This window comes from Oryctolagus cuniculus, chromosome 2, assembly GCF_051225735.1.
Source record: "Oryctolagus cuniculus isolate XC-2025 breed Fujian yellow rabbit chromosome 2, ASM5122573v1, whole genome shotgun sequence".
NCBI classification, from domain to species: Eukaryota; Metazoa; Chordata; class Mammalia; order Lagomorpha; family Leporidae; genus Oryctolagus; species Oryctolagus cuniculus.
In genome coordinates, this window is record NC_142868.1 from 170,670,403 (window position 1) to 170,695,956 (window position 25,554).

The following is a 25,554-nucleotide window of genomic DNA, read 5'->3' on the forward strand; positions in this document are numbered from 1 at the left end:
GATATTTGGTAGGTTAGGTCTGCTAAATGCATTTTCAAATGACCGTATTTTCAATTTATGGTGGGTTTATTGGGATATAGCCTTATTATACATTGAGGGATGTCTGAATTGTCTTGCTGTTTGCTTGCTATTTCTCGCTTTTGTTCTTGGGTTCTTTTCCTCCTTCTTTTAAAATGAGCATGTTCTATAATTTCATCTCCACTGCTGGTTTATCTTAAACGCATTAAAATTTTCTTTCAGCAGTTGCATTAGCACGGGGGTCAACAATCTCTACATCCATAGACTAAGTCTGGCCCACCATTTATTTTTGTAAATAGAGTTGTTGGAATATTTATGAAAAAGTGGAATAATTTTCAAAAATCTTTTTTACTGTAGACTACATTGTAAGGAATCATGATTGTTAAATGTTTACAAACTCCATGCATGTGGTTCCAAGGTTTTGTACAATTTAATGTGACTTGATTTGTAACAGTGGTTTTCAGCTGGTACTGTACCAGTGAATAATCTGTAAACTTAAGCAAATCCTTCCCAAGCCAATTATAGTAAAAGGATCTCTGGGAGTAGAGAGTCTGTTTAGGACCTGTTCTTATACTTCTAATTAGCAGCCAGAGATTATAACCTCTGGTCCAATGGAAATTGATAGGCTTTTTGAAGGCCAAATAAATGATCTTTTTTCAAACAGTTAAGTTGTATATTTTGGTGTATGATCTTATCATTTCATTGTTTTCCACATACTGAAGATGTAATAATTTATTTTAAAATAATCTTGTAATTAAGAAATTCAGTAAAGTCTATATCTGATCATAGGTTAACATGATAGTTGAAAATTCTAGATTAAATAAACAAATGCTAGTGATTTCTTTCCTGTTTGGCAGTCTGCAGAGAGCTAATTATCCCTTACCTAGGTGCCATTATGTGTATATCTTTGCTTAGTTGAACGAATATTTATAGTACTTTTTTTGTCCTATCACAGGCTCCTAATATGAAAGTCAAATTCTCTGCCTTAGTGGTGTATTCTTTAAAAATGGAGATGAGTGAATGTCTTATTACCGTAATAAAATGTAGATTATAACCTGAAACAGGCACAGAATAATAAAATGATTCAAGAAAGGAGAGCTATTAGCTCATTGGTAATCAACAGGTATAAAGACTTATTTTAAACAATAGTTTTTGCTTTTGCCATCACCATCTGTAATATTTTACCTGGGGAAGTAAACCTCAGCTTCTGGTACAGTGCCTTTCTTCTACAGAATATCTTCATATGTAGCATGCCTAAAGCAAGACTGCCTTTAATATCTTTGGTAGTCTAGTGAGAGAGCAGAAAAAACCAGTCTGTGCGCACAGGGATTCCCTTTTTCAGGGTCAAATGAATAAAGCTTTATGATTCTGCTTTCTCGTAGTGCTCTAAATGCAATGTGATCTAGAACTAGAAATTCTATGATTTCTGTCCTTCTTACTCCCTTTGCAATTAGCTAGGTGAGCATTTGTTAGGCAAACATTTGTTAGCAATGGGAAGGTGACAGAAATATGTAACTACCTGTGTGTTGTTGCAAGACTAACAAAATACGCTGATTACTCTTAAAGGCAAATCTTTGGTCCAGATTGCTTTCTTAAGCTTCAAATATGCCACAGTCTGTCTCTTAGCTGGGCTTTATGCCTACAGTTCCTCGGGTTTGAAGACTCTTTGAGTGCCACATCTTCTGCTTAGACCTCCAGCAAGTTACTGTCTCTGTAGGTGCTAGCATCTTGTCCACCCCATTGTATTTTAACATTCATCATACTAATTGTAATTTTCCTTTTACTTGAATATAACTGCTCTGTGAGGCCAGATGTGGCCACAGTGGGTACTCAACTAATATTTCTTTGAATAAAAGAAGGAATTCATAAGAACTAGGATAATGTTGTAATTAAAAACATGAGTTTTGGGTTGGGGTCACAGACAAATGGGTTTCTCTTTATACTTATTAGTGGTATATACTTGGCTTCTTATCTGAAAAATGAGCTTAAAAATAGTACTCCTTTATCATGCTTTTGTATTTGTACATATATGTGTATTTTTTGCTAAAATGCTTAACCTATTTCCTAGTACTTAATAATCACACAATAAATGTTAGCTTATCAGTAATATTATTTATTTATCTGATCTTAGCGGTATCAAAACTGGGACCACAAAAACCTCAACCACTGTACTATATGAGAATTTGTGATTTACAAAGTGATTGAATGCTACTACTAGTTAAGTTTATGTTATCTTTTGCTTTTGTGCTTTATGGAATATATACATAAGTCAAAGTATGTTCTGTGTAAAAGACAACTTTTATTCCCTCCTTGACCCATTTGAGTAAATTATTCACAATTTTCTCTTAGTTCTGTGAATGTTCTTTTTTTTTTAAGATTTATTTATTTATTTATTTGAAAGTCAGAGTGGGGGGGGTTGTCTTCCATCTGCTGGTTCACTCCCCAGATGGCTGCACCAGCCAGGGCTGGGCCAGGCAGAAGCCAGGAGCTCCATCCTGTACCCACGTAGGTGCAGGGTCCCAAGCACTTGGGCTGTCCTCTGCTGCTTTCCCAGGTGTATTCGCAGGGAGCTGGATCGGAAGTGGAGCAGCCAGGTCTTGAACCCGTGCCCATATGGAATGCTGACACTGCAGGTGGAGGCTTAATCTGCTTCGCCACCACGCCAGCCCCTGTGAATGTTCTTTTTAATGCCAAAAATTGGAAATGAATGATGCAATGATTCTTTGATTTATTCAATGCATGTGAAAACCTGTGATTTCTGTATTAGAACATTATAGTATTGGGGCCTGCACTTTGGCAAAGTGGGTAAAGCCACTGCCTGCAGTGCAGACATCCCATATGGACACCGGTTCAATTCTTAGCTGCTCCACTTCTGATCCAGTTCTCTGCTGTGGCATGGGAAAGCAGTAGAAGATGGCCCATATGTTTGGGCCCCTGCACTCACATAGGAGACCCGGAAGAAGCTCTTGGCTCCTGGCTGCAGATTGGCCCAGCTCAGGCCATTGCAGCCATTTGAGGAGTGAACCAGCAGGTGGAAGATCTCTCTCTCTATCTCTCCCTCTCTCTCTCTTTGTAACTCTATCTCTCAAATAAATAAATAAATCTTAACAGAATATTATAGTGTGGTATATTATTTTCCTCAGGATATATGTGTTTCTTTAGATAATGATTGTATGTGATTTCAAAATTATACAATTTAGAGCTCAATTGATTTAAGTCAGGTAATTACTGTTGTTAATAAGCACAATTTCCTGTATTTCTGTACTCTTAGACTGTTATACCAAATAAAACAGAATCAAGATTTTCCTTTCCAGAAAGAACCTATAGAACTATAAAGGGAAAGGACAGTTAAATGATGTTTAACGGGAAAACTAAAACTAGAGTACATAAATATTTCCATTAGGAAAAAAGTAGTGCTAGTTACCTTAAGAAATAGATAAACACAAATGTAAATAAAGCTTAAAACCTTTTGAAATATTTTTGAAAGGTTAAAGTTAATATGACTTATCATGTTCCTGAAATAGGAAGACTGAGAGTATGTAAAATTTTTCTGAAATTATCCTTTCCATTAAAGATCTTACCAGGATTCTTTTTACATTGAACATGTTACTCTAAACTGTATCTGGGAGAAAAAATAGTCAAAAGCATACTTTTAAAATCGGGAAATAAGAGAGGGGAGAAGAAAGAAGCTACAATAATTGCAATTACTTACTACTGTAACAGGAGTAGACAGGACATCATACGTTTTAGGAATATGCCAAACAATGCATGAGAATAAAAAGGAATCATTCTCGCCGAAGAAACAGAGTTTAGAAAAAAGTTTTAAGCAATTGAAGGGGTATTAACATAGACATTGACTTAATACCTGACACTAAGATAAATTTCAGAGTAATTAAAGGCTAGATATTATGAAAACACAAAAGTTATTATGACATTAAATTGATTATCAAATTCCTGAAGTGTGGGATAGATTAATTTCAGATAAGTAAAAGAAACACAAGGGAAAAGAATGGCTTACCATTATTACCTATCAGTATATAAAAGCAGAAATAAGATTGGTGAACTATTACAGCAAGCATTATGGAAAATTAGCATCTTCTATAAAGAGCTCATGTTTTGGTAGGAAAAACACACTGTGGTCTTAATAAATATATGTTTAAATGATACAAAATATATTTCACCAAAAGATTAAATATATTAGTAAGCAAGCTGTTCGGAATAGTTTTAAAAAATATAGATTAGGTATCATGCATTCAATTAGGGAAAAATGAAGCCAGTATTCTCAGTATAAGGGAAAGTATGATCAGATCATACAGAAACAGAGAAAAATGAATGATTCAAGGCTTATGAGTTAAAAACAATCAAATTCTAACACAAATAATATAAAACATACACACTGAGTTTTTTTTCTCCCCAAAGAAAATCTCCAGTTAACAAATCATTTTTAGTTGAGCTTTGCTTGAAAATTGAATATGACCAAAAGAGTTTCATCTGATTTCATGACACATCCCCAGGGTGGAGTGGGGTGGAGTTTCTTTTGTTGTTCTTGGCACAAACCATAACTTAGCTTCCTTTTTTCTAAGCTTTGAAATTCTTCCAACATTTATGATACATTGAGACTGGTGCTGCCTTATTTTTACATATCATCAGAAATGCCTAACAAGCAGTAAGCTTTTGTTGCAGGACACATTTTACCTACTTTTACTACTGAAAACTTGGTGCTGTAAATAATTTTTGGTGGAATTACTTTTATTGATAAAATGATTTATGAAAAAAGAAGTGAGCAGATAAGTAGCAATATTCTTTTCCTTCGTGTTTCATGTATCAGTGCCTTAGTTGTGCCCAATTTGTTCCCACTAGTTTAGATTGCCAGATAATTAGTTAATAGAGCTTTTTCTTCCTGGGATTGTGAAAATGGCCACATTCCTTTAGAATGCTCTGGAATTATTCAGTTATTCCCTGGGGATGCCAGTGAACTCTTTCCCATTCCATATGAGAATTGGATTAGGACTTGTACTGTTTTATTAGTAAATATTACAGTGTTGGTGTCTAAATTTAATGTTTAAGATCAAGTTATGATTCTCATCGAGAGAGATTTTGACCCCCCAAGGGGACATTTGAGAGGTTATGTGATGGTACTGGTATTTGGTGGAGAAAGGGCAGGAATGCTACCATAACATACAGAACAGCCACCCAACAACAAAGAATGGTCTGGCCCTAAGTGTTAATAATTCTAAGGTTAAGAAACCATGAATTAAATTGATGGAGAAATAGAATTTCTAAAGTTAAAACTTCTTTATTAAAAGCTAAAACTTCTTTATTTTAAAAAAATTGATTTATTTATTTGAAAGAGTTACAGGATGGGAGGGTGGAGGCAGTAGAGATCTTCCATCACCTGGTTCACCCCCCAGATGGCTGCAAAGGCTGGGGCAAGGCCAGGCCAAAGCCAGAAGTCAGGAGCTTCTGCCACGTCTCCCATGAAGGTGCAGGGACCCAAGCACTTGGGTCATCCTCCACTCCCCAATATGGGGTGCTGGCATCGCAACACAGGCAGTAGCTTAACCCTGTTTGCCCCAACCATGGCCCCTTATTCTCCTCCCTCTACCCCGATTTTTTTTTTTTTTTTTTTTTTGAAGAGACTAAAACTTCAGTACAATTGTAGGGTCTCAGTAAATCATAAGAATATAAGTATCTCCTAGATTAAAATATTCTAAATGTGACTTGTAGCTTGAGCTTTTTCAAATAATATTTCTAGTTTGGCTTAGGCGTTTTTATTTAAGAAGAGTACATAGTTTACAGAGTGTGGATATAGTTAATATGCATTTCTAATGTATACATACATATATATATATTAGATTCTTACATCTTCATATTTGTAAAGCTAAATCAGCACACACAAAAAAAATCTCTGCCTTCTAGAGGTTTGTAAACTGAGGAGAGTGTGTATTTACTGATAGAAAACAAAGAAATAGTGGGACTGGCAACCAGGAGAACCAGGAAGGCAGACAAATGTGAACAGTGGGTGGAACTGGAATTGAGCCAGAAATTGCTGATCAGATCACAGGCCATGTACAAGAGAGATTATAAGTGAACAAATCTATACAGAGGGAATAGGCCCAAGACCTTGGCTGTCTTACAGTCATTGTTCATGCATGAAATCACATTGATTTTATTATTGGTGCATGTTTGGAGGGGGCGGGGAATCCGATGAGATAGTGGAGTATGTTACCCCAGAACAGAATTTTTGATATTAAGGAGGCAAACTGAGATTACAGAATTTTGTTGTACCATTTTCTTATTTTTAAGTCATTGAATTTCTGATCCTTGGTTTTCTTATCCTTGAAGCTGAGATCATACCTCCATTAAAAATTAGGGTGGTTAAATATAAAGCTTTTAATATCTGGCATATAATTAGTGTTCAAAAATAATAATACTCAAAATTTTAAAGTCTTTTTAAATCTGGAAAGATTATTGTTCCAGCAGAGAGACCTTAATATATCACAGTATATATAGCGTCTTGCCAACACACTTACATTGGTTTGATCTTGCTTTTAAGTTTATTATTTGAAATATGACAAAAACTTTCTAAAAAGTAGAGATTGTTTATTTTATTAAAGGTTTGGGATTACTAGTTTTAAGAATTTTGAGGAAATTTTGAGGAAAATAAGGTTGCCTGTGTGAGGAGTTTTTTTGTTTGTTTGTTTGTTTTGGCAGGCAGAGTGGACAGTGAGAGAGAGAGAGACAGAGAGAAAGGTCTTCCTTTTTCTGTTGGTTCACCCTCCAATGGCCGCTGCGGCCGGCGCATTGCGCTGATCCAAAGCCAGGAGCCAGGTGTTTCTCCTGGTCTCCCATGTGGGTGCAGGGCCCAAGCACTTGTGCCATTCTCCACTGCCTTCCTGGGCCACAGCAGAGAGCTGGACTGGAAGAGGAGCAACCAGGACAGAATCTGGTGCCCCGACTAGAACCGGGAGGATTAGCCTAGTGAGCCGCGGCGCCCGCCAGTGAGGAGTTCTGTATAATTTCTGATTTGTATTGACGACATCAATGAATGGTAACTTCTTACTCTTTCACATTGCTAGGAGGCTTAAAAGATGCCACTATAATGCTACTGCTACTGTGCTAATGAAATGAACACAGTAGATGTAATGGGACTGAGAAAAGAAATTGATAGACAATTCATTTTAAGTTGTAATGGTGTTTACTGAAATTAAAATTATTCTGACTAAAGCTAACTGCTCTAATGATTTAAAAACATTTGGTTTTAGTTTTGACTGTTTACATGATACTAGACCTAAATACCCTTTGCTTATATACAGAGAGTGATTTTAGTCTGTTCTTTAACTGAATACATTATCTTTGTTATTACAGGGTATAATTTTCAGATTCTGTCAAAGTCAAGCGAAAACCCAGCTGTATCTTCTGTTTCCTAGAAATCAGCTTTCATTCTGTGTTGTTTTCTCCACCCTGTTCTACAGCTTTGTTTCAGCAACTTGTGACATCCTTCTCTTTAGCCCTACATTTTTTATGTAGGCTAAACAGTGTCAGACAGCATTGCTAATCTGGAGGTTTGAACTGGACGAAGAATTCCCTTTTAAAATTTTGCGGGATTAGGAGACCAGGAGGAAGCACCTGGCTCCTGGCTTCGGATCAGCACAGCGCCGGCCTTAGCGGTCATTTGGGGGGTGAACCAACGGAAAAAAGGAAGACCTTTCTCTCTCTCTCTCTCTCTCTCTCTCTCTCACTATCTAATTCTGCCTGTCAAAAAAAAGAAAGAATCTGGTAATAAGTTAATACTACAGGCCTGTGCCTGCGGCACCGGCACACCGGGTTCTAGTCCCGGTCGGGGCGTCGGATTCTGTCCCGGTTGCTCCTTCCTCTTCCAGTCCAGCTCTCTGCTGTGGCCCGGGAAGGCAGTGGAGGATGGCCCAAGTGCTTGGGCCCTAGACCCGCATGTGATACCAGGAGGAAGCACCTGGCTCCTGGCTTCAGATCAGCTCGGTGCGCCGGACGCAGCAGCCATTGTGGGGTGAACCAACGGAAAAAGGAAGACCTTTCTCTCTGCCTCTCTCTCTCGCTGTCCACTCTGCCTGTCAAAAATAATAATAATAATAATAATAAGTTAATACTATAAAAACTAACTTTTATAAAGTGGCTATAGAAAGATGATTTTTTTTTTCTTTTTGAATTCTTGAAGCTATTTTTAAGGCAAAAGCAAAGATAGCCTAAAAGTTAGCAGAGAGTGGAAATTTGGTAACTTTATAATGAAATTGTTACTTTCCTTTATGGACTGGGGAAAGTCTTCATTTTGCATAATCAAGAGGGATCATTGGCACATTCTGAAGAAAATCTAGAAATGCCTGCAAGGGTGGGAACTGGGGATGCCAAATTAAAGATTTATTTTGTTTTTGCCTGGCTAGTTCTTTCACTGTTCCTTTCATTTCCTCTTTCTTTTAAAGAAGACTGAGGTACACTAGAAGAGGAAGCATGAGTGTGTCTGGTTTTCAGAGGGTTGTCATCATCCTTCACATTTCCCAGCCTTTCTATACTTTTTTTTTTTTTTTTTTTTGTGGACAGTGAGAGAGAGAGACAGAGAGAAAGGTCTTCCTTTTTTGCTGTTGGTTCACCCTCCAGTGGCCGCCGCGGATGGCGCACCACGCTGATCCGATGGCAGGAGCCAGATACTTTATCCTGGTCTCCCATGGGATGCAGGGCCCAAGCACTTGGGCCATCCTCCACTGCACTCCCTGGCCACAGCAGAGAGCTGGCCTGGAAGAGGGGCAACTGGGACAGAATCCGGTGCCCTGACTGGGACTAGAACCCCGTGTGCCGGCGCCGCAAGGCGGAGGATTAGCCTAGTGAGCCGCGGCGCCGGCCTTTCTATACACTTGATTTTATTTCCTACAGCGAAGTCTCTCAGCTTCAGGACTGTCAACATTTTGGGCCAAATAAATCTTTGTTGTGCAGCTGTTATTGCATTCTACAGTGTTCTACCTGTTAAATGCTAGTAGCTCAGGTCGTGAAAAAAACAAAAATGCCTAGATGGGGCCGGTGCTATGGCTCAGCAGGTTAACGCCCTGGCCTGAAGCGCCAGCATCCCATGTGGGCACCAGTTCAAGACCCCGATGCTCCACTTCTGATCCAGCTCTCTGCTGTGTCCTGGGAAAGCAGTAGAAGATGGCTCAAGTCGTCTCTTGGCTCTGCTCTCCTCTCTCCTCTTCTCTGCTCTATCTTCTCTCCTTGCTAGCTCCTCTCCTCTCTGTTTCTCTCTTTATACTCTCTTTCTCTTTTTTTCCTTTGCCGCCCCTTCACTCCGGTCTGTAGGGTGTTCCCCAATAAACTCTTTCCCTTACTCCGGTGTCCGGTGTGTTTTGCGACGGCTAACATTAATATATAACATTGGTGCCGTGACTCGGATACCCTCATATTGGTAATCCAGTGTCTCCCAGTGCTCTGGGATCCTGGATTTCTGCCCGTCGTGAAGCACACCTCCGGAACTCTTTCCAAGCCACTGAACACTCTGCGATCTCCATCCACACATCGGCCTTCCAGATTTTGAGGTGCTCCAACACAGGAATGAGCCCAATACAGCCATGTATTGCTGAACAACAGGGAGACTTTCTGAGAAGTGCATTCCTGGATAATCTTGTCATTATGCTAACCTTTAAGAGCATACTTACATGAGCCTACCAGGGCTTGTGCTGGTGGCCTTGGAAAAGCAGCAGAAGATGGTCCAAGTGTTGGGGCTCTGCCACCCATGTGCTACTCAGTGCTGATCATTGTGGTCATCTGGGGAGTGAATGAGCAGATGGAAGCTCTCACTCGCTCGCTATGTCTCTGTCTCTTCCTCTCTGTAACTCTTTCAAATAAATAAATGGATCTTAATTAAAAAAAAAAAAAGAAGAAGAAGATGGCCCAAGTCCTTGGGCCCCTGGGCCCCTGCACCCGCTTGGGAGACCCGGAAGAAGCTCCTGGCTCCTGGCTTCGGATCAGCGCAGTTCAGCCGTTGCAGCCAATTGGGGAATGAACCATCAGATGGAAGATCTCTCTCTATCTGCCTGTCCTCACTCTGTGTAACTCTGACCTTCAAATAAATAAAATAAATCTTTGAAAAAAATGCCTGGAAATATTGCCATACATGTTCTAAGGCGAAATAAATTATCCTAGTTGAGAACCATTGGCCTAGGGGAGTAACTTAAATAATAACCAGTGACAGTGTTACCACCTCTGCTTCTCTTCTAATCTTGCTCTTTGTCGCAAGTAGCATTCCCAACCGTGAAAATACAATGTTTAGAAAGCATGTATGTAAGGGCCAGTGTGTGGCTTAGTGAGTAAAGCTGCCACCCACGACAGTGGTATCCCGTTTGGACACTGGTTCATGTCTTGGCTGTTTACTTCTGATCCAGCTCCCAGCTAATGGCCAGGATAAAGCAGTGGAAAGTGGCCCAACTGTTTGGGCCCCAGCTACCCACGTGGGAGACCCAGATAAAGATCCTGCCCCTGGCCTGGCTCAGCCCTGGCCACTGTGGCCTCTTGGAGAGTGAAGCAGTAAATGGAAAACCTCTTTCTCTTTCTCTCCTTTCTCTCTGTTACACTCGACTTTCAAATAAATAAGTAAATCTTTAAAAAAAGAATGTACATCATTAGGTAAGACTTTTATTTTAGAAAAATAAATAGAAAATAGGCAAATAGTTCAGCAATTTCTAACCTCTAACCCTACCCCACCCCACCTTCTTTCTGCCCTGCCAATGAATATAGCAAATGTAATCAAGAATTGGTTTTTAGGAGCAGGCACATTTGGCACAGTGGCTCAGACAGCACCTGGGATGCCTACATCCCACATTAGAGTGCCTAGGTTCAAGTTTTGGAGGTTAGGCTTTTAGCCCAAGGGTTAAAAGGCCTCTTGGGACCCTAGCATCTCATTTTGGGGTGCCTGGTTCAGGTTATGGCTCTTCTTCTGATTCTGGTTTCCTGCTGATACACACTCTGGGAAGCAGCAGGTGATGGATCGAGTAGTTGGGTCTCTGCAATCCACATGGGAGACCTGGTTTGAGTTCTAGCTCCTGACTTGAGCCTTGGCCCAGACCCAGCTGTTGTGGACATTTGGGAAGTGAATGAGCAGATAACTCTGTCTCTCCTTCTGTCTTTGAAATAAAGTGAAAATAAAATTTTTAAAAAGAAAAAACTCTTTGTAAATACCATTTTTCATCTAATATCAACAGGTTTGATAATACACTATAAAAGAGAGTGTAAAGAAAACAAGTACTCTTAATGTTACTAAGATAGACCATGATTTATAAACTGAAGGGAGTTTGGCTTTAGCTTTTTTTTTCCCCTCACCACATATCTTGCAAATTGTGCAACCGGGGATGATGGGGAGGGGCAGAATTATCTTTGTTAATGGAGTGATCTCGAAAATATATAGCTAAATGAAAAAAGTAACATGCATAACAGTGTTAATAGTGGTTGCCATTTGTGTAAGATGGGGAATAGTTACACCCATTTTTAGTTGATGAAATATAAAATATTTTCAGAGTTTCTCAGAAAGTTGGTAACATTTTTGACTGCCAAACAACTGAACAGCTAAGCAATAGATTTTACTCTGTATTTTTTAACTTTTGAATTTTTATTCATATTAATAAACTGCCTATTCAAAACTAAGTAAAATTATATTTTTAAAAGATTATATTTTATTTTTAAAAATATTTATTTCTTTGAAAGAGTACAGAGGTGGGGAGAGGGAGACAGAGAGATCTTCCATACACTGGTCCGCTTCCCAAATGTCCGCACTGCCGGAGTTGGGCTGGTCCAAAGCCAGGAGCTTCCTATGGGTCTCCCACATGGGTGCAGGGGCTCTAGTACCTGCTGCTTTCCCAGGTGCAGTAGTATGGAGCTGGATTGGAAGTGGAGCAGCTCGGACTCAAACCAGTGTCCGCATGGGATACCAGTGCTGCAAGTGGCTTGACCATTCTGCCACTATGCCAGTCCTTGAAAGAGTATATTTTATATCCAAAGTATAAAATAATACCAATGAGTCCATATGGATATATATAAGTAATTGAATAAATAAATGGGAAAAATGGGTAAATCTTCCACATAGAAGAATTTCAAATAATTGCCTTCAAGGAAAAGCAACGTAACTACCCCCCCAAAAAAGATTGTAGTATAGAAAGAGGGGAGGGAGTCAGCACTGTGGCATAGTATGTTAAGCCTCCACCAGTGGTGCCAGCATACAATATGGGTGCCAGAATGAGTCCCAGGTGCTCAACTTCCCATCCAGCTCCCTGCTAATGACCTGGGAAAACAGAAGATGGCCAGGTGATGGGGCCTCTGCACGTACATGAGAGACCTGGAAGAAGCTCCTGACTCCTGGTTTCAGATCAGCCAGCTCCAGCCATTTTTGCCATCTGGGGAGTGAACCAGCAGATGGAAGACCTCTCTTTGCCTCTCAAAGAAAGAAAGGGGAGCATAGAGTAGTTTTGCAATGGAGAAACTTGGCAAACATAGCCTCAGTCAGCATCAGTAGTGGTAAGTACTCTTGATAATGATGTGATGGGATTGGCACTTTACCCCTGTGGTTGGCTTCCCCCAAACCCATAATCCCAGTCTAGTCATGAGAAAAACAGCACATTCCAGTAACGAGGTATCCTACGAAATTCTGACCAATACTCCTTAAAACTGGTGAGATCATTAAAAACCATGGGGCCAGCATTGTGGTGCAGTAGGTTAAGCCACTGCCTGTGATATAGGCATCTCATATAAACACCAGTTCATGTCCTGGCTGCTCCACTTCCTGATCCAGCTCTCTGCTAAATGGCCTGGGAAAGCAGTGGAAGATGGCTCAAGTGCTTAGCCCCTGCCATCTCCAAGAGAGACCTGGATGAAGCTTCTGGCTCCTGGCTTCATTGTAGCCATTTGGAGAATGAACCAGCAGATAGGAAAATCTCTCTTTGTGTCTCTCCCTCTGACTCTTCCTTTCAAATCTTTTTAAAATAAATATTTTTAAAAATCATTAAAAACCAGCAAAGTCATAAGAAATTGTTCTAGCCAGAACGAGCCTAACAACACCTGATACAGTGAAGGTAATGTGATACCATAGATGGGATCCTGGAAATCTGGAGCTAGTATTACAATGTCACAGGTAAAGCTACCTTCTGCAACACTGGCATCCCATATGGGTGCCAGTTCATGTCCCAGCTGCCTTCTTGGGATCCACCTCCCTGCTAGTAGCCTGAGAAAAGCAGCAGAAGAGGGCCCATGTACTTGGATCCCAGAACCCACATGGGAGACCCAGGTGAAGCTCCTGGCTCCTGGTTTTGGCCTGGCCCCAGCCCCTGCCGTGGTGGCCATCTGAGGGGTAAACCAGCAAATGGAAGATATTTCTCTGTCCCTCTCTCTCCATAACTCTGACTTTCAAATACATATTTTTTTGAAAAAAAAAATCTGAATAAAATTAAGTTCTAATTATATGTATTGGTATCGAGTCATCCATTGTAATGTACCAGACTAATAAAAAACATTAAAAATAGAGCAAGCGCCGGCACCGCGGCTCACTAGGCTAATCCTCCGCCTTGCGGCACCGGCACACCGGGTTCTAGTCCCGGTTTGGGTGCCGGATTCTGTCCCGGTTGCCCCTCTTCCAGGCCAGCTCTCTGCTGTGGCCAGGGAGTGCAGTGGAGGATAGCCCAAGTACCCTGCACCTATATGGGATGCCAGCGCTTTAGGCCAGGGAGTTAACCCGCTGCGCCGCAGATATTTCACAGTGTGTTCTTGTCACTTATTTTCCTTTTCTTTTTAGATATTTAGTGTATCTGTGCCTTAAGACTTCTGCTGTTTTTAAAGTTTGCCCACAATGTTAACCCTAATGTTCATAGACAGTATTTGTTCTTTTCTTGCTTTTTCGGGCCACATTTTCTGTTACTGCCTTTAGTTCTATCTCACATTCAGATAATTCCTTAATATCTTACCAAACACACCTGTAATTTGTGATTGTAAACAGTGAAAGTCTGTTATTTACAGGCTAGTTATTACAGTTTTCCTCCTGGGAGCTCTGCAGTCTGTCATTAATGGAGATGAGTATAGTATGAAACATTTGCTAGCCTAGAAAATAACTCTATTCCTATCTTTACCGACAACTTTCTACCCTCTGATATATAAATGTTTATATTGTTAATATTCCTCATAATTTGTTTACTTTCTCTTGGGTCTCTTAATAATTCCAATTTTATATTGGTATTATGTGTTTATTAAGAAAGTAATTTTGCATTTTTTTTTCAAGTCAGAAATTCCGTGTTTTCCTTCTTTCATTGGTGTGTTTGTTATTCAGTTATTCAGTTACCATTCTTTAGGACTTTGAGTTTGAGTGAAACAATGTTGATCCATATGATTTAGCAAAGATGGCTTTTAGGGAAAGTTTTCTCTGTCCGTTTTCTTACTATGTAATCCAGACCCTGATACCTCTTCCTGACAGCTTCAGCCTTTCTTCAAGAGCTTGCTCTAGTTTCTTCCTGCTTTAGTTCCTGCACACGACAGTTTTCATTATTACCCTTTTTTTTTGGGTGGGGGGGACAGGCAGAGTGGACAGTGAGAGAGACAGAAAGGTCTTCCTTTTCCGTTGGTTCACTCCCAGTATTACCTTTTTAAAATATTTTTGATCGTGTACAGCCTTGCTGTGGACCCAGTGTCTCTCTTGGATTATTACTATAGAATAATCATACTGATTATAGTGCTGGAGATTTTATGCCTACGGAGTAATTTGGTAAGAACCCTAGAAAGCCAGTACTTTTGTTATCTCAACCTTATAAATAAGAAACCGATGCAGGACCAGTGTTGTGGTACAGCTGATTAAGCTACCTGCTTGCAACGCCAGCATTGCATATCAGAGCACAAATTTGAGTCCTGGCTGCTCCACTTCAGTTCTCTCTCTTTACCAGTGCATCTGGGAGTGCAATGAAAGATGGCCCAACTACTTGGGCCCCTGCCACCCACGTTGGGAGACCCAGGTGGAGTTCTTGGCTCCTAATTTCATTCTGTCCCAGTTTGTTGCAGCCATTTAAGTAGTGAATCCGTGGATGGAAGATCACTGTGCGTCTCTTCCTGTCTGTGTGTATCTGTCTCTCTTGCTCTGCCTTAAAAGTAAATAAATAAATCTAAAAAACCAAAAACACAACAAGAGAGGTCAAGCAGCTTATCCTACGTGCTATAGTTAGTGGAAGATAAAACTTGAACTGACTGCTGCTTACAAATTTTTCTGTTAGTATGTCCCCAGTCAGGCCCCATGTGCATTTCTGCCTGACTTGTCCCCACCTCATTCTTCAGTCATAAGGCTTCACTTCACCTTCTTCTGTTTCCCATGTACTTTCTCAGCAATGACACATTTTCACTTTCAGCCTGTGTAAGCTCTGCTTCTCCTTTTTACAGCTTTGCTCAGATACCGTGCTAGATGCCTGTACTTCACCTTCCCAATTGAAGTGTTTGTTTTTCTTAGTCTAGGATTTTGTTTGTATTTCATTTTTGGCATTTGCTTTGTCATGTTGTATAAAACTTATTTTTATTTCTGTTTTCCTGTTAGATTATAAGCTCCTGAGAATAAAGCATGTTTTATCCCTACAAACTATGGGACCAATACCTTGTACTTAGGAGACATGCAAGAAATGTGACTTTGTAAAAACCATTTCATTCATAGAAATATTTTATTAAATGTTTTATTTTTATGAGGATGGAATGTCTAATCCTTTTAAAATAAGTTCTTAAGAATAATTACAACCAAGTTATGAGAATATTTTATTCAGTCCAATAATATAATAAAATTCTGTAAAATTTTAATTTTAAAATATAATTTGTGATCCTGATTTTTACTTTTCAGTTGAGAACTCTCATTAGTTAGGTATATCTAAGTCATTGTTTTCAACTTTTAAAAAACTTAACTTTAGCCGCGGCTCACTAGGCTAATCCTCCGCCTAGCGGCGCCGGCACACCGGGTTCTAGTCCCGGTCGGGGCGCCGGATTCTGTCCCGGTTGCCCCTCTTCCAGGCCAGCTCTCTGCTGTGGCCAGGGAGTGCAGTGGAGGATGGCCCAGGTGCTTGGGCCCTGCACCCCATGGGAGACCAGGAGAAGCACCTGGCTCCTGGCTCCTGCCATCAGATCAGCGCAGTGCGCCGGCCGCAGCGCGCCAGCCGCAGCGGCCATTGGAGGGTGAACCAACGGCAAAAGGAAGACCTTTCTCTCTGTCTCTCTCTCTCTCACTGTCCACTCTGCCTGTCAAAAAAAAAAAAAAAAAAAAAAAAAAAAAAAAACTTAACTTTAAAAAAAAAAAGATTGATTTATTTATTTGAAAGGGAGAGTTTACAGAGAGAGAAGCGGGGAGAGAAAGAGATCTGCCATCCTCTGGTCACTCCCCAGATGGCCACACTGGCTGGGGCCGGGCCAGGCCGAAGTCAGGAGGCTGGAGTCAGGAGCTTCATCGCAGTCTCCCACGTGGGTACAGGGGCCCAAGTATTTGGCCATCTTCTGCTGCTTTCCTTGGCCATTAACAGGAAGCCGGATTGGAAGTGGAGCAGCCACAGCTTGAACAGGCGCCCATATGAGATCCCAACACTGCAGGCAGAGACTTAGTCTATGCCACAGAAATGCCCCCCCCCCAAAAAAAAATACGAGAAATTTTAGAGATATAGAAAAGGTTTCTCCAAAAAGACAATTAAATGTCAGAAAATAAGATGAAGCTGGGTTAGTATCTGCATATAAAACATAAGTAGACTACAGACATGGTTGTGCTTTTTCACTGGGCAAAGCAAACACAAGAACATGATTAGTTCTGTGATCGATTGTTCACGTTATAAAACCAACCAGAGAAATTTCTTTTGTGGATCCTCACAAAGAAGGGTCTCCAGATGAAGTAGGTGGAGCATGTCCTCAGTGACGTCCCTCCAGTGGATGCACTTGCGGGATGGTATGGTGTGGCTGATCCCTGGCAGGCCATGCTGCAGAGGTGGTTTGTGTGTGTGTGTGTGTGTGTGTGTGTGTGTTTAACAGGCAAAGTTAGACAATGAGAGAGAAAGGTCTTCCTTCTTTTGGTTCACTCCCCAAATGGCCGCTACAGCTGGCATGCTGCGCCGATCCGAAGCCAGGAACCAGGTGCTTCTCCTTGTTTCCCATGTGGTTCAGGGCCCAAGCACTTGGGCCATCCTCCACTGCCCTCCCGGGCCACAGCAGAGAGCTGGACTGGGAGAGGAGCAACCGGGACAGAATCCGGTGCCCCAACCGGGACGGTACCGGCGCTGCAGGCAGAGGATTAGCCTAGTGAGCCACGGTGCTGGTCAGCTGCAGAGTTTTTAATGGGCATTTTTTCCTGAGATCTAAAGAATTTTGTAGAGTATTATGTCCTAAGGTGCTGGTAATTTAGAGCATAGTCTCATTTTTAAAAATGTATTCAGGCTAGTGCTGGGCATAGATGGTAAAGCCACTGCCTGCAGTGCCAGCATCCCATATGGCTGCTGGTTCTAATCACAGCTGCTCCACTTCTGATCCAGCTCTCTGCGATGGCCTGGGAAAGCAGTAGAAGATGACCCAAGTCCTTGGGCCCCTTCACTCATGTGGGAGACCCAGAAGAGGCTCCTGGCTCCTGGCTTCAAATTGGCACCAGCTGTTGTAGCCATCTGGGGAGTGAACTAGCGGATGGACTCTCTCTCTCTCTCTCTCTGCCTCTCTGCCTCTCTGTAACTCTGCTTTTCAAATAAATAAATAAATATTTTAAAAATGGATTTAAAAATTGAACTTACTTATATAAAACAGGTACTTTAAAATACACTCATTATTAATCATAAAAATTTTGGAACACATACCTTCAAATGTAATCCATATCATAATCCTCCAAAGGAAGATACTATAATGAATCATGTATTGTAATTACAGAGAATAGACTTAAAGAAGAGATACTAGATCAACACTGGAGGCTCTAGGTACATTTGGTAGAAAAATTGGAATTAATAGCCTTGTGAATTATTGGTCTTCTACCTGCTCAGGTTCAGTAGACCTTAACAGAAAGATGGAAGTGCTTTGTATGTGTGTTGTACAGTATTGTAGCTGGTAGCCAAGGTGGCAGTTGGTGTCTGTAATGTGACCAGAGTGAGTGAAGAACTTCATTTTTCATTTAATTTTAATTATTTCAAATTTAAATACCTGCATGTGAGTAGAAGATAACCATGTATTGAATAATGCAGATATAGAGAATGGGAAAGACTTTATCATTCAGGCTATGTAAGAATAGAGTAGCAGTAGGACTATAGTCTCCATCAAGAGCTGAATATAAAAATCCTATATTTCTGGGGCCAACAGCATTGTGGTGTAGCAGGTTAAGCCACTGCCTATGACACAAGCATCTCATATGTGCACCACTTTGTGGTCTCACTAGTCTACTGCCAACCCAGCTCCCTGCTGATGAGCCTAGGAAAACAATAGATGATAGTCCAGGTTCTTGGACTGCTGCCAGCAAGGTGGGAGACCCAAAAGAAACTCCTGGCTCCTGCCCTGTTCTGGCTATGGCAGCCCTTTGGGGAGTGACCATGCGGATGAAGGATATTTGTCTTTACTGCTCTAACTCTGCCTTTCAGATAAATAAATAAATCCTTTAAAAAAAGAAATCCTGTATTTCTAAGAGAGATGTTTTAAGATAATGATTATTTAGTTGTAAATTTACCTTATCTTGTTGACCTTTAAAATTAACAAGGATACTTGAGTATGGACTCTCCTTTTTATTTTAACAGTTTTTTGCAAGTATGTGTTAGAATAAAATATTCCATTAAAAGCTTTTTTATAAGATTTAAGTCATTTACTTATAAAAATAGAAAGCCATGGATAAACTGATACAACATCATTTTCCCACAGTTTCCAGAATGTGGATTCTTTGGCATGTATGATAAAATTCTTCTCTTTCGCCATGACATGAACTCAGAAAATATTTTGCAGCTGATTACCTCAGCAGATGAAATACATGAAGGAGACCTAGTAGAAGTTGTTCTTTCAGGTAAGTACGTAGCTTTACTTTTTCCCAAAGAGTCTTTTTCTGTACAAAATGCTATATTCAATCATACTTAGTCTGGGTATTAGAATTGCTTATTTCATTTATAATATAGTTACTGTGTGATTTTTATTTTCAGGAAGGTTATATTACAAATGAGAAAAAGTAGGAAAATAAACTGAATTATTTGAGAGTTACTCAGCTTAGGGAAAGAGCAATTGAACTGAAAGGGAAATATATTCTTTTCTCTGAGTTGAAGAAATAAAACAATTATACTGAAATTTTGTTCCCTTTTCCCCATTTCTGTAAAGAGCATAGAAGAAGAAAATTCAGGTTCAGAAAAGAGATTCAGGAAAAAAGGAGAAACAATGAAGATATGGAAGAGGAAACTACAATACTGGATAGAGTTTCCGTGGCTTTGAATAAATGCTCTTTCCCCATTTTTCTCTTTGTCTCTTTTTCCACCTCACTCATTTTTGCCACTCCTTCCTTAGCTCTATTTCTGATCTCATCCGACAGCACGTGGCAGGATTGTTAGGGAGTAGTATAAAGGAAGAAAAAATGCCATAGTAATAATGTAGATAGCAGATCTGCAGCACTTTTTATTGGATAAGAAAAGAGGACTAAGAAAAGAAAAGAAACAAGCTGGCTGGCCAAGGACCCAGAGTCCTGCTACACTTTTGCCTCTTCTCAAATTCACCTTTGAGCCGATTTTTTGAGATCCTTTCTATCACCTTTTCTTGTTAGTCTCCACTCCTTTGGTATTTCTGGTCCTCCCATTGACCTATCCACCTCATCACTCATCTTTTACATCACAACCACAAACCATCTGCATGCTTCCCAGTCTCTTTTTCCTTTGTAATCCTACTGGGCTTCACTCTGTCCTCCCTGGAGGTCATGCTCACATCCGTTCCTTTGCTATGGACCCTTCATCAAAACACAGAACTATCCACTAATGACTTGCAGTTTGAGGTGAGAAGAAAATCTTTGTCTACTATTGCAATTGCTCATTTAGGAGAAATGAATCTCTTTTTTTTAACCATTAGGACTGTGGAGAAAAGACAAGAGAATGTGTATTGGAGTTAGAACTTTTCTGTTCCCGCAGAAACGGTGCTTATAAATTGAAGTAAAATTTCACAGTATTTTTTAATATTCTATTTTCCACCGTATTATAAATTAACCCATTAAAAATATCTTTTTGTTTGTTTGAAAGGCAGAGAGACAGAGACAGACAGGGATCTCCTTATGCTGGTTCACTCTCCAAATGCATGTGACAGGTAGGGCTAGATTGGGCCAAAACTAGGAATCCAGAATTCAGTCCAGCTCTCCCACCAGAGTGGAAAGGACTCAAGTACTTGAGCTGTTACCTGCTGCCTCCCTGTTGTACATTAGCAGGAAGCTGGAGCCAGGGGAGTAGAGCCAGGACTTGAACCTAGGCACTCCAGTGTATCAAGTGACCCACCTCCTAAACTTTTTTTAATTGGGTAAAATAGACCTAACAGCTGTTTTTCACCTTGTCAGTATGAGAAAATGCTTTTGGAAAACAAAGGCACTTAAAAATTTATGGAAAATGAAATTAAAGTTTATTTGGGCACAAAAAAATCAATTTTTAAAAATATTTATTTATTTATTTAAAAGTCAGAGTTACACAGAGAGAGGAGAAGCAGAGAGAGAAAGGTCTTCCATCCGCTGGTTTACTCCCCAAATTGACTGCAAGGGCTGGAGCTGTGCCAATCCGAACCCAGAAGCAAGGAGCTGCTTCTGGGTCTCCCACGTGGGTGCAAGGGCCCAAGGACTTGAGCCATCTTCCACTGCTTTCCCAAGCCGTAGCAGAGAGCTGAATCAGAAGTGGAGCAGCCAGGGCTGGCACTGTGGCTCACTAGGCTAATCCTCCACCTGTGGCGCCAGCACACCAGGTTCTAGTCCCAGTCGGGGTGCCGGATTCTGTCCCAGTTGCTCCTCTTCCAGTCCAGCTCTCTGCTGTGGCCTGGGAAGGCAGTGGAGGATGGCCCAAGTGCTTGGGCCCTGCACCCGTATGGGAGAGCAGAGGGAAGCACCTGGCTCCTGGCTTCGGATCAGCGCAGCGATGGCCGTAGCAGCCATTTGCGGGGTGAACCAACGGAAGGAAGACCTTTCTCTCTGTCTCTTTCTCTCACTAACTCTATCTGTAAAAAAAAAAAAAAAAAAAAAGTGGAGCAGCCAGGACTCGAACCGGCACCCATATGGGATGCCGGCACTTCAGGCCAGGGTGTTAACCTGGTGCGCCACAGCACTGGCCCCCAAAATCATTCTTTAAAAAAAAATAATGTGGGCCGGCGCCACGGCTCACTAGGCTAATCCTCCGCCTTGCGGCGCCGGCACACTGGGTCTAGTCCCGGTCGGGGCGTGGATTCTGTCCCGGTTGCCCCTCTTCTAGGCCAGCTCTCTGCTGTGGCCTGGGAGTGCAGTGGAAGATGGCCCAAGTGCTTGGGCCCTGCACCCCATGGGAGACCAGGATAAGTACCTGGCTCCTGCCATTGGATCAGCGCAGTGCACTGGCCGCAGTGCGCCGGCTGCGGCAGCCACTGGAGGGTGAACCAATGGCAAAGGAAGACCTTTCTCTCTCTCTCTCTCTCTCTCTCTTGCTCACTTGCTCACTGTCCACTCTGCCAGTCCAAAAAAAAAAAAAAAAAAAGTGTGTTTTCCATGAATTTATTTATTTATTTATTTAGACACTGAGAGAAAGGTCCCATCCTCTGGTTCACTCCCCCAAATGCCCACAATGGCCCAGAGCGGGCCAGCGCCAAAGCCAGGAACTCAGTCAAGGTCTCTCACACGATGGCAGCAACCTTCACTGCTGCCTCTCAGTGTCTGCACTGGTGAAATACTGAATTGGAGCTGGGAGTCCAATCCAGGTACTCTGATGTAGGATATGAACATCATAACCACTAGGCCAAATACCTGCTCCCTAAACTAGTGTCTAAAAATCAAAGTATTAAATGCTAAATAAAATTTACTTTTATGGTAAGGTGAAACTGGCAGATAAAACAATGATTCTGTGTACTTTGACATAAATGAGTATGGTGAGCATTCCTAATCTCATAATAACAATTACAAATATGGGGTTTATTTAAATGCTTTTCTTTTTTGAAAGCTTTGGCCACAGTAGAAGACTTCCAGATTCGTCCACATACCCTCTATGTACATTCTTACAAAGCTCCTACTTTTTGTGATTATTGTGGTGAAATGCTCTGGGGATTGGTACGTCAGGGACTGAAATGTGAAGGTATGTGCCCTAAAATTTTTTACTCCTTTTGTAGGATTTTACATGTACATTCTTTTATTGTTGATGAAAAAACAAGATCAAGTTGGTTACTGAATAGTAGCTAACCTTTAGAATTGGAGAGATTGAGGGCCTGGTCTTAATTCTGCCACCTACTTATTCACTCTGAGGATCAGTTTCTCTGTAAAATATATCTACTCCATTGGTTTCATAATGACTCAGTAAGGTAAAATGGGAAAATATTTGGCTCAAAGTAGTGATTCAGTAAATATTAATTTCCTTATTTTTTCTGAATTAGAATTATTAGGGGGAGCACATAAGTACACATTTTGATTAAGAAGCACTTCTCTGAGAAGGAAAAGTCAAACTATGTCTGTAGGGCCAGAGGATAAGTATTTTAGGCTTTACTGGCCATATGATCTGTGTTGTGACTGACTATACTCTGCTGTTGGAGTGTGATGTTAACCTTATATGTATGGAAACAAATGGGAATGGCCATAGTCCCAGTTCATATTTATATTCCCATATTCATATTTAGGAATGTTGAAATTTGCATTTCATATAATTTTTGTATCACAGGAAGAATTTGGTATGCAAGCCACAGTTTGCTGACCTGTGCTTTAATCCAGTGTTTCTCAAACTTTACCTGGCATCATAAACCATACCTTGCTGGGCCTTATCCCCAAGATTCCTAATTTATAGCTCTATGGGTTAGAGGGCAAGAATTGCATTTCTAATAAATTCCCAGATGATTGCCTTAGATACAACATTTCAAACACCACTGCATTAGCTAGCTTAATCTTTCTGAATAAATCATTCTGTATCTTTCCTGTTCTTTTTTAAATTGTTTGCCTGTCATTTTGCTAAGTAAGTATTGCTGCCAGAGCAAGAGTTAAAGAAGCAGTGATTTTATTTATTACACTTAAATAGTAAAGTTACTTTAATATTTTTTAACCTTTTAAAATGTATTTAGGCTGTGGATTAAATTATCATAAACGATGTGCCTTCAAGATTCCAAATAACTGCAGTGGAGTGAGAAAAAGACGTCTGTCCAATGTATCTCTACCAGGACCTGGCCTCTCGGTTCCAAGACCCCTACAATCTGAATGTGTACCACTTCTTAGTGAAGAGGTATGTGTTCTAAGATAACAGAAGGACATTTTACTAGTTCTTCCTGTGTTTATGGAGAGTTTATGACAGCATCTTAAAAACACATGTTATATGCTAAATAATATTACATTTGTACACTTAAGGAACTTTTGTGATCATGGAAAGAGGGCTTGGCAATAGTAATGAATTGCAGTTTATACTTTGGATTGCCTTATTTATCACATGGACCATTGCATTAGTGCTTAACATTATCCTGGCTTCTGGTTTCCAAACTGTATTTCGTCTTATACTTGACAGAGTTTCCTAATACACAACTTTGTTTATATATCATTCCCTACTAAGAAACCTGTATATATTTTATTTCTGACAATCTGCACTATTCAGCGTTCCCTGAACACACCCTTGCTTTTCGACCTTTGTTTTTGTTGTCCATCCTACATGGTTTTTCCTGGTTTGAAAGTCACCTTTCCTGATTTTACCCTTACCTAGCAGTTATTTATTTACTGGATGCCATCACACTTTTCAAACATTCTTGATTATATGTGTTACAGTCAACCTATTACCATGTGTGATTCTGCTCCCAAGAGTTTATAATCTATTTAAAGAAGATAATATTTAGTTCTTTAAAAAAGTGCCCCATTATACCCTACACAATGTCTACTGCTCTGTAGGTACTGAGTGATGAATGAATGACTCTACCAGGCCTCACAATATGAGGTACATCAGAAGATCTGTACCCATGAGAGATGATTGCAGTGCAGAATGGTTAATTGACTTGTCTGGAGTCACAGGAAATTGGTAAAGAGATATTAGAATTGAAAATTAAACCCAGATGTCATTCTTCTGAAATTAATGATTTTTTTTTCCTAAATATGTTGGACTTCTCAAGGGTAAAGGGTAAAGAAATAATTTCTTGGGGCCAATAGTGTAACACAGATGATTAAGCCGCTGCACACAAGGCCAACATGCCATATAGACCCTGGTTTGAATCCCAGTTGCTCCACTTCCAATCCAGCTCCTGTACCTGGAAAGTAGCACAGATGATCCAAGTAATTGGCCCTCTGCCACCCAGGTGGGAGACCTAGATGTAGTTCCAGACTCCTGGCTCTGGCCTGGCACAACCATTGCCTTTACAACTGTTTGGGATGTGAATCAACAGATGGAAGACTGACTCTCCCTCCCTCCCTCCCTCCCTCCCTCCCTCCCTCTCTCTCTCCCTCTCTCTACTTCCTCCTCCTCTTTGTAACTCTGCCTTTCAAATAAATAATAAATCTTATTTAAGAAAAATAAAAAAGAATTGGGACCAGTGTTGTGGCATAGGAGATAAAGCCGCCACTTGCCACACTGGCATCCCATATGGGTGCCGGTTTGAGTCCCAGCTGTTCCATTTCCATCCAGCTCCCTGCTAATGTGCCTGGGAAAGCAGTGGAAGATGGCCCAAGTCCTTGGGCCCCTGTCACCCACTTGGGAGACCCAAATGAAACTCCTGGCTCCTGGCAAAGAATTTCCTCATATATTTAACAAATTCAAATGATTTTCATCAATAGACTATAATCTTACCATCTAGCTGTATCTTCATGAATGGCAAAATCAAAGTTTTGGACAGTTTTCTTGATACTTTCATCATGTGATTTTGTCACAGTAAAAGCCCATGAAGTCCTTTCACAAAAGTCCTGTATTTACATATTGCTTAACACTGGTGTGAAATTTTTATTATTTTTTAAAATTTATTTTTGTTTTATTTGAAAGACAGAAATACAAAGAAATCTTCCATCCACTGGTTCAATTCCTAAATGCCCACAAGAACTGGGGCTAGTCCAGGCAGAAGCCAGGAGTCCAGAGCTCAGTCTGGGTGTCCAATGTGAGTGGGAAGCACCCAGGTATTTGAGCCACACCTCTTGCTTTCTGATTCACATTAGGAAGCTGAATCAGAATTGGAGGAACCAGGACTCAAACAAGATACGCTAATATGAGATGCCATCATCCGAAGCAGCAACTTAACTGCTGTGTAAAACATCCACTACGTGCAATTGTTAATGTAGAGAGTCCTATGGCTTTAGAAACTGAAAATCAGGGATTATTATAAACATATGGAAGAAATTGGGTAACAGTTAGTAGTAAGAAAATTAGTGTGTTTTATACACAGAACTGC

The 25,554-nt window shown here is 40.6% G+C and overlaps 1 protein-coding gene across 5 annotated transcripts in view; it reads left to right on the plus strand.

The window, feature by feature from the left end:
* Positions 1-25,554, plus strand: part of PRKD3 (protein kinase D3) — a 110,295-nt gene that overhangs the window by 24,459 nt on the left and 60,282 nt on the right. For all 5 annotated transcript variants that reach the window (XR_016230467.1, XR_016230468.1, XM_051839691.3 and 2 more), the window contains exons 3-5: positions 18,898-19,036; positions 22,164-22,295; positions 23,266-23,423. Coding sequence is in view for 3 of the 5 variants with exons in the window: in XM_051839691.3 (XP_051695651.3) it covers positions 18,898-19,036; positions 22,164-22,295; positions 23,266-23,423 (429 nt within the window). In the remaining 2 variants the exon portion in view is untranslated. The remainder of the gene's footprint in view (positions 1-18,897; positions 19,037-22,163; positions 22,296-23,265; positions 23,424-25,554) is intronic.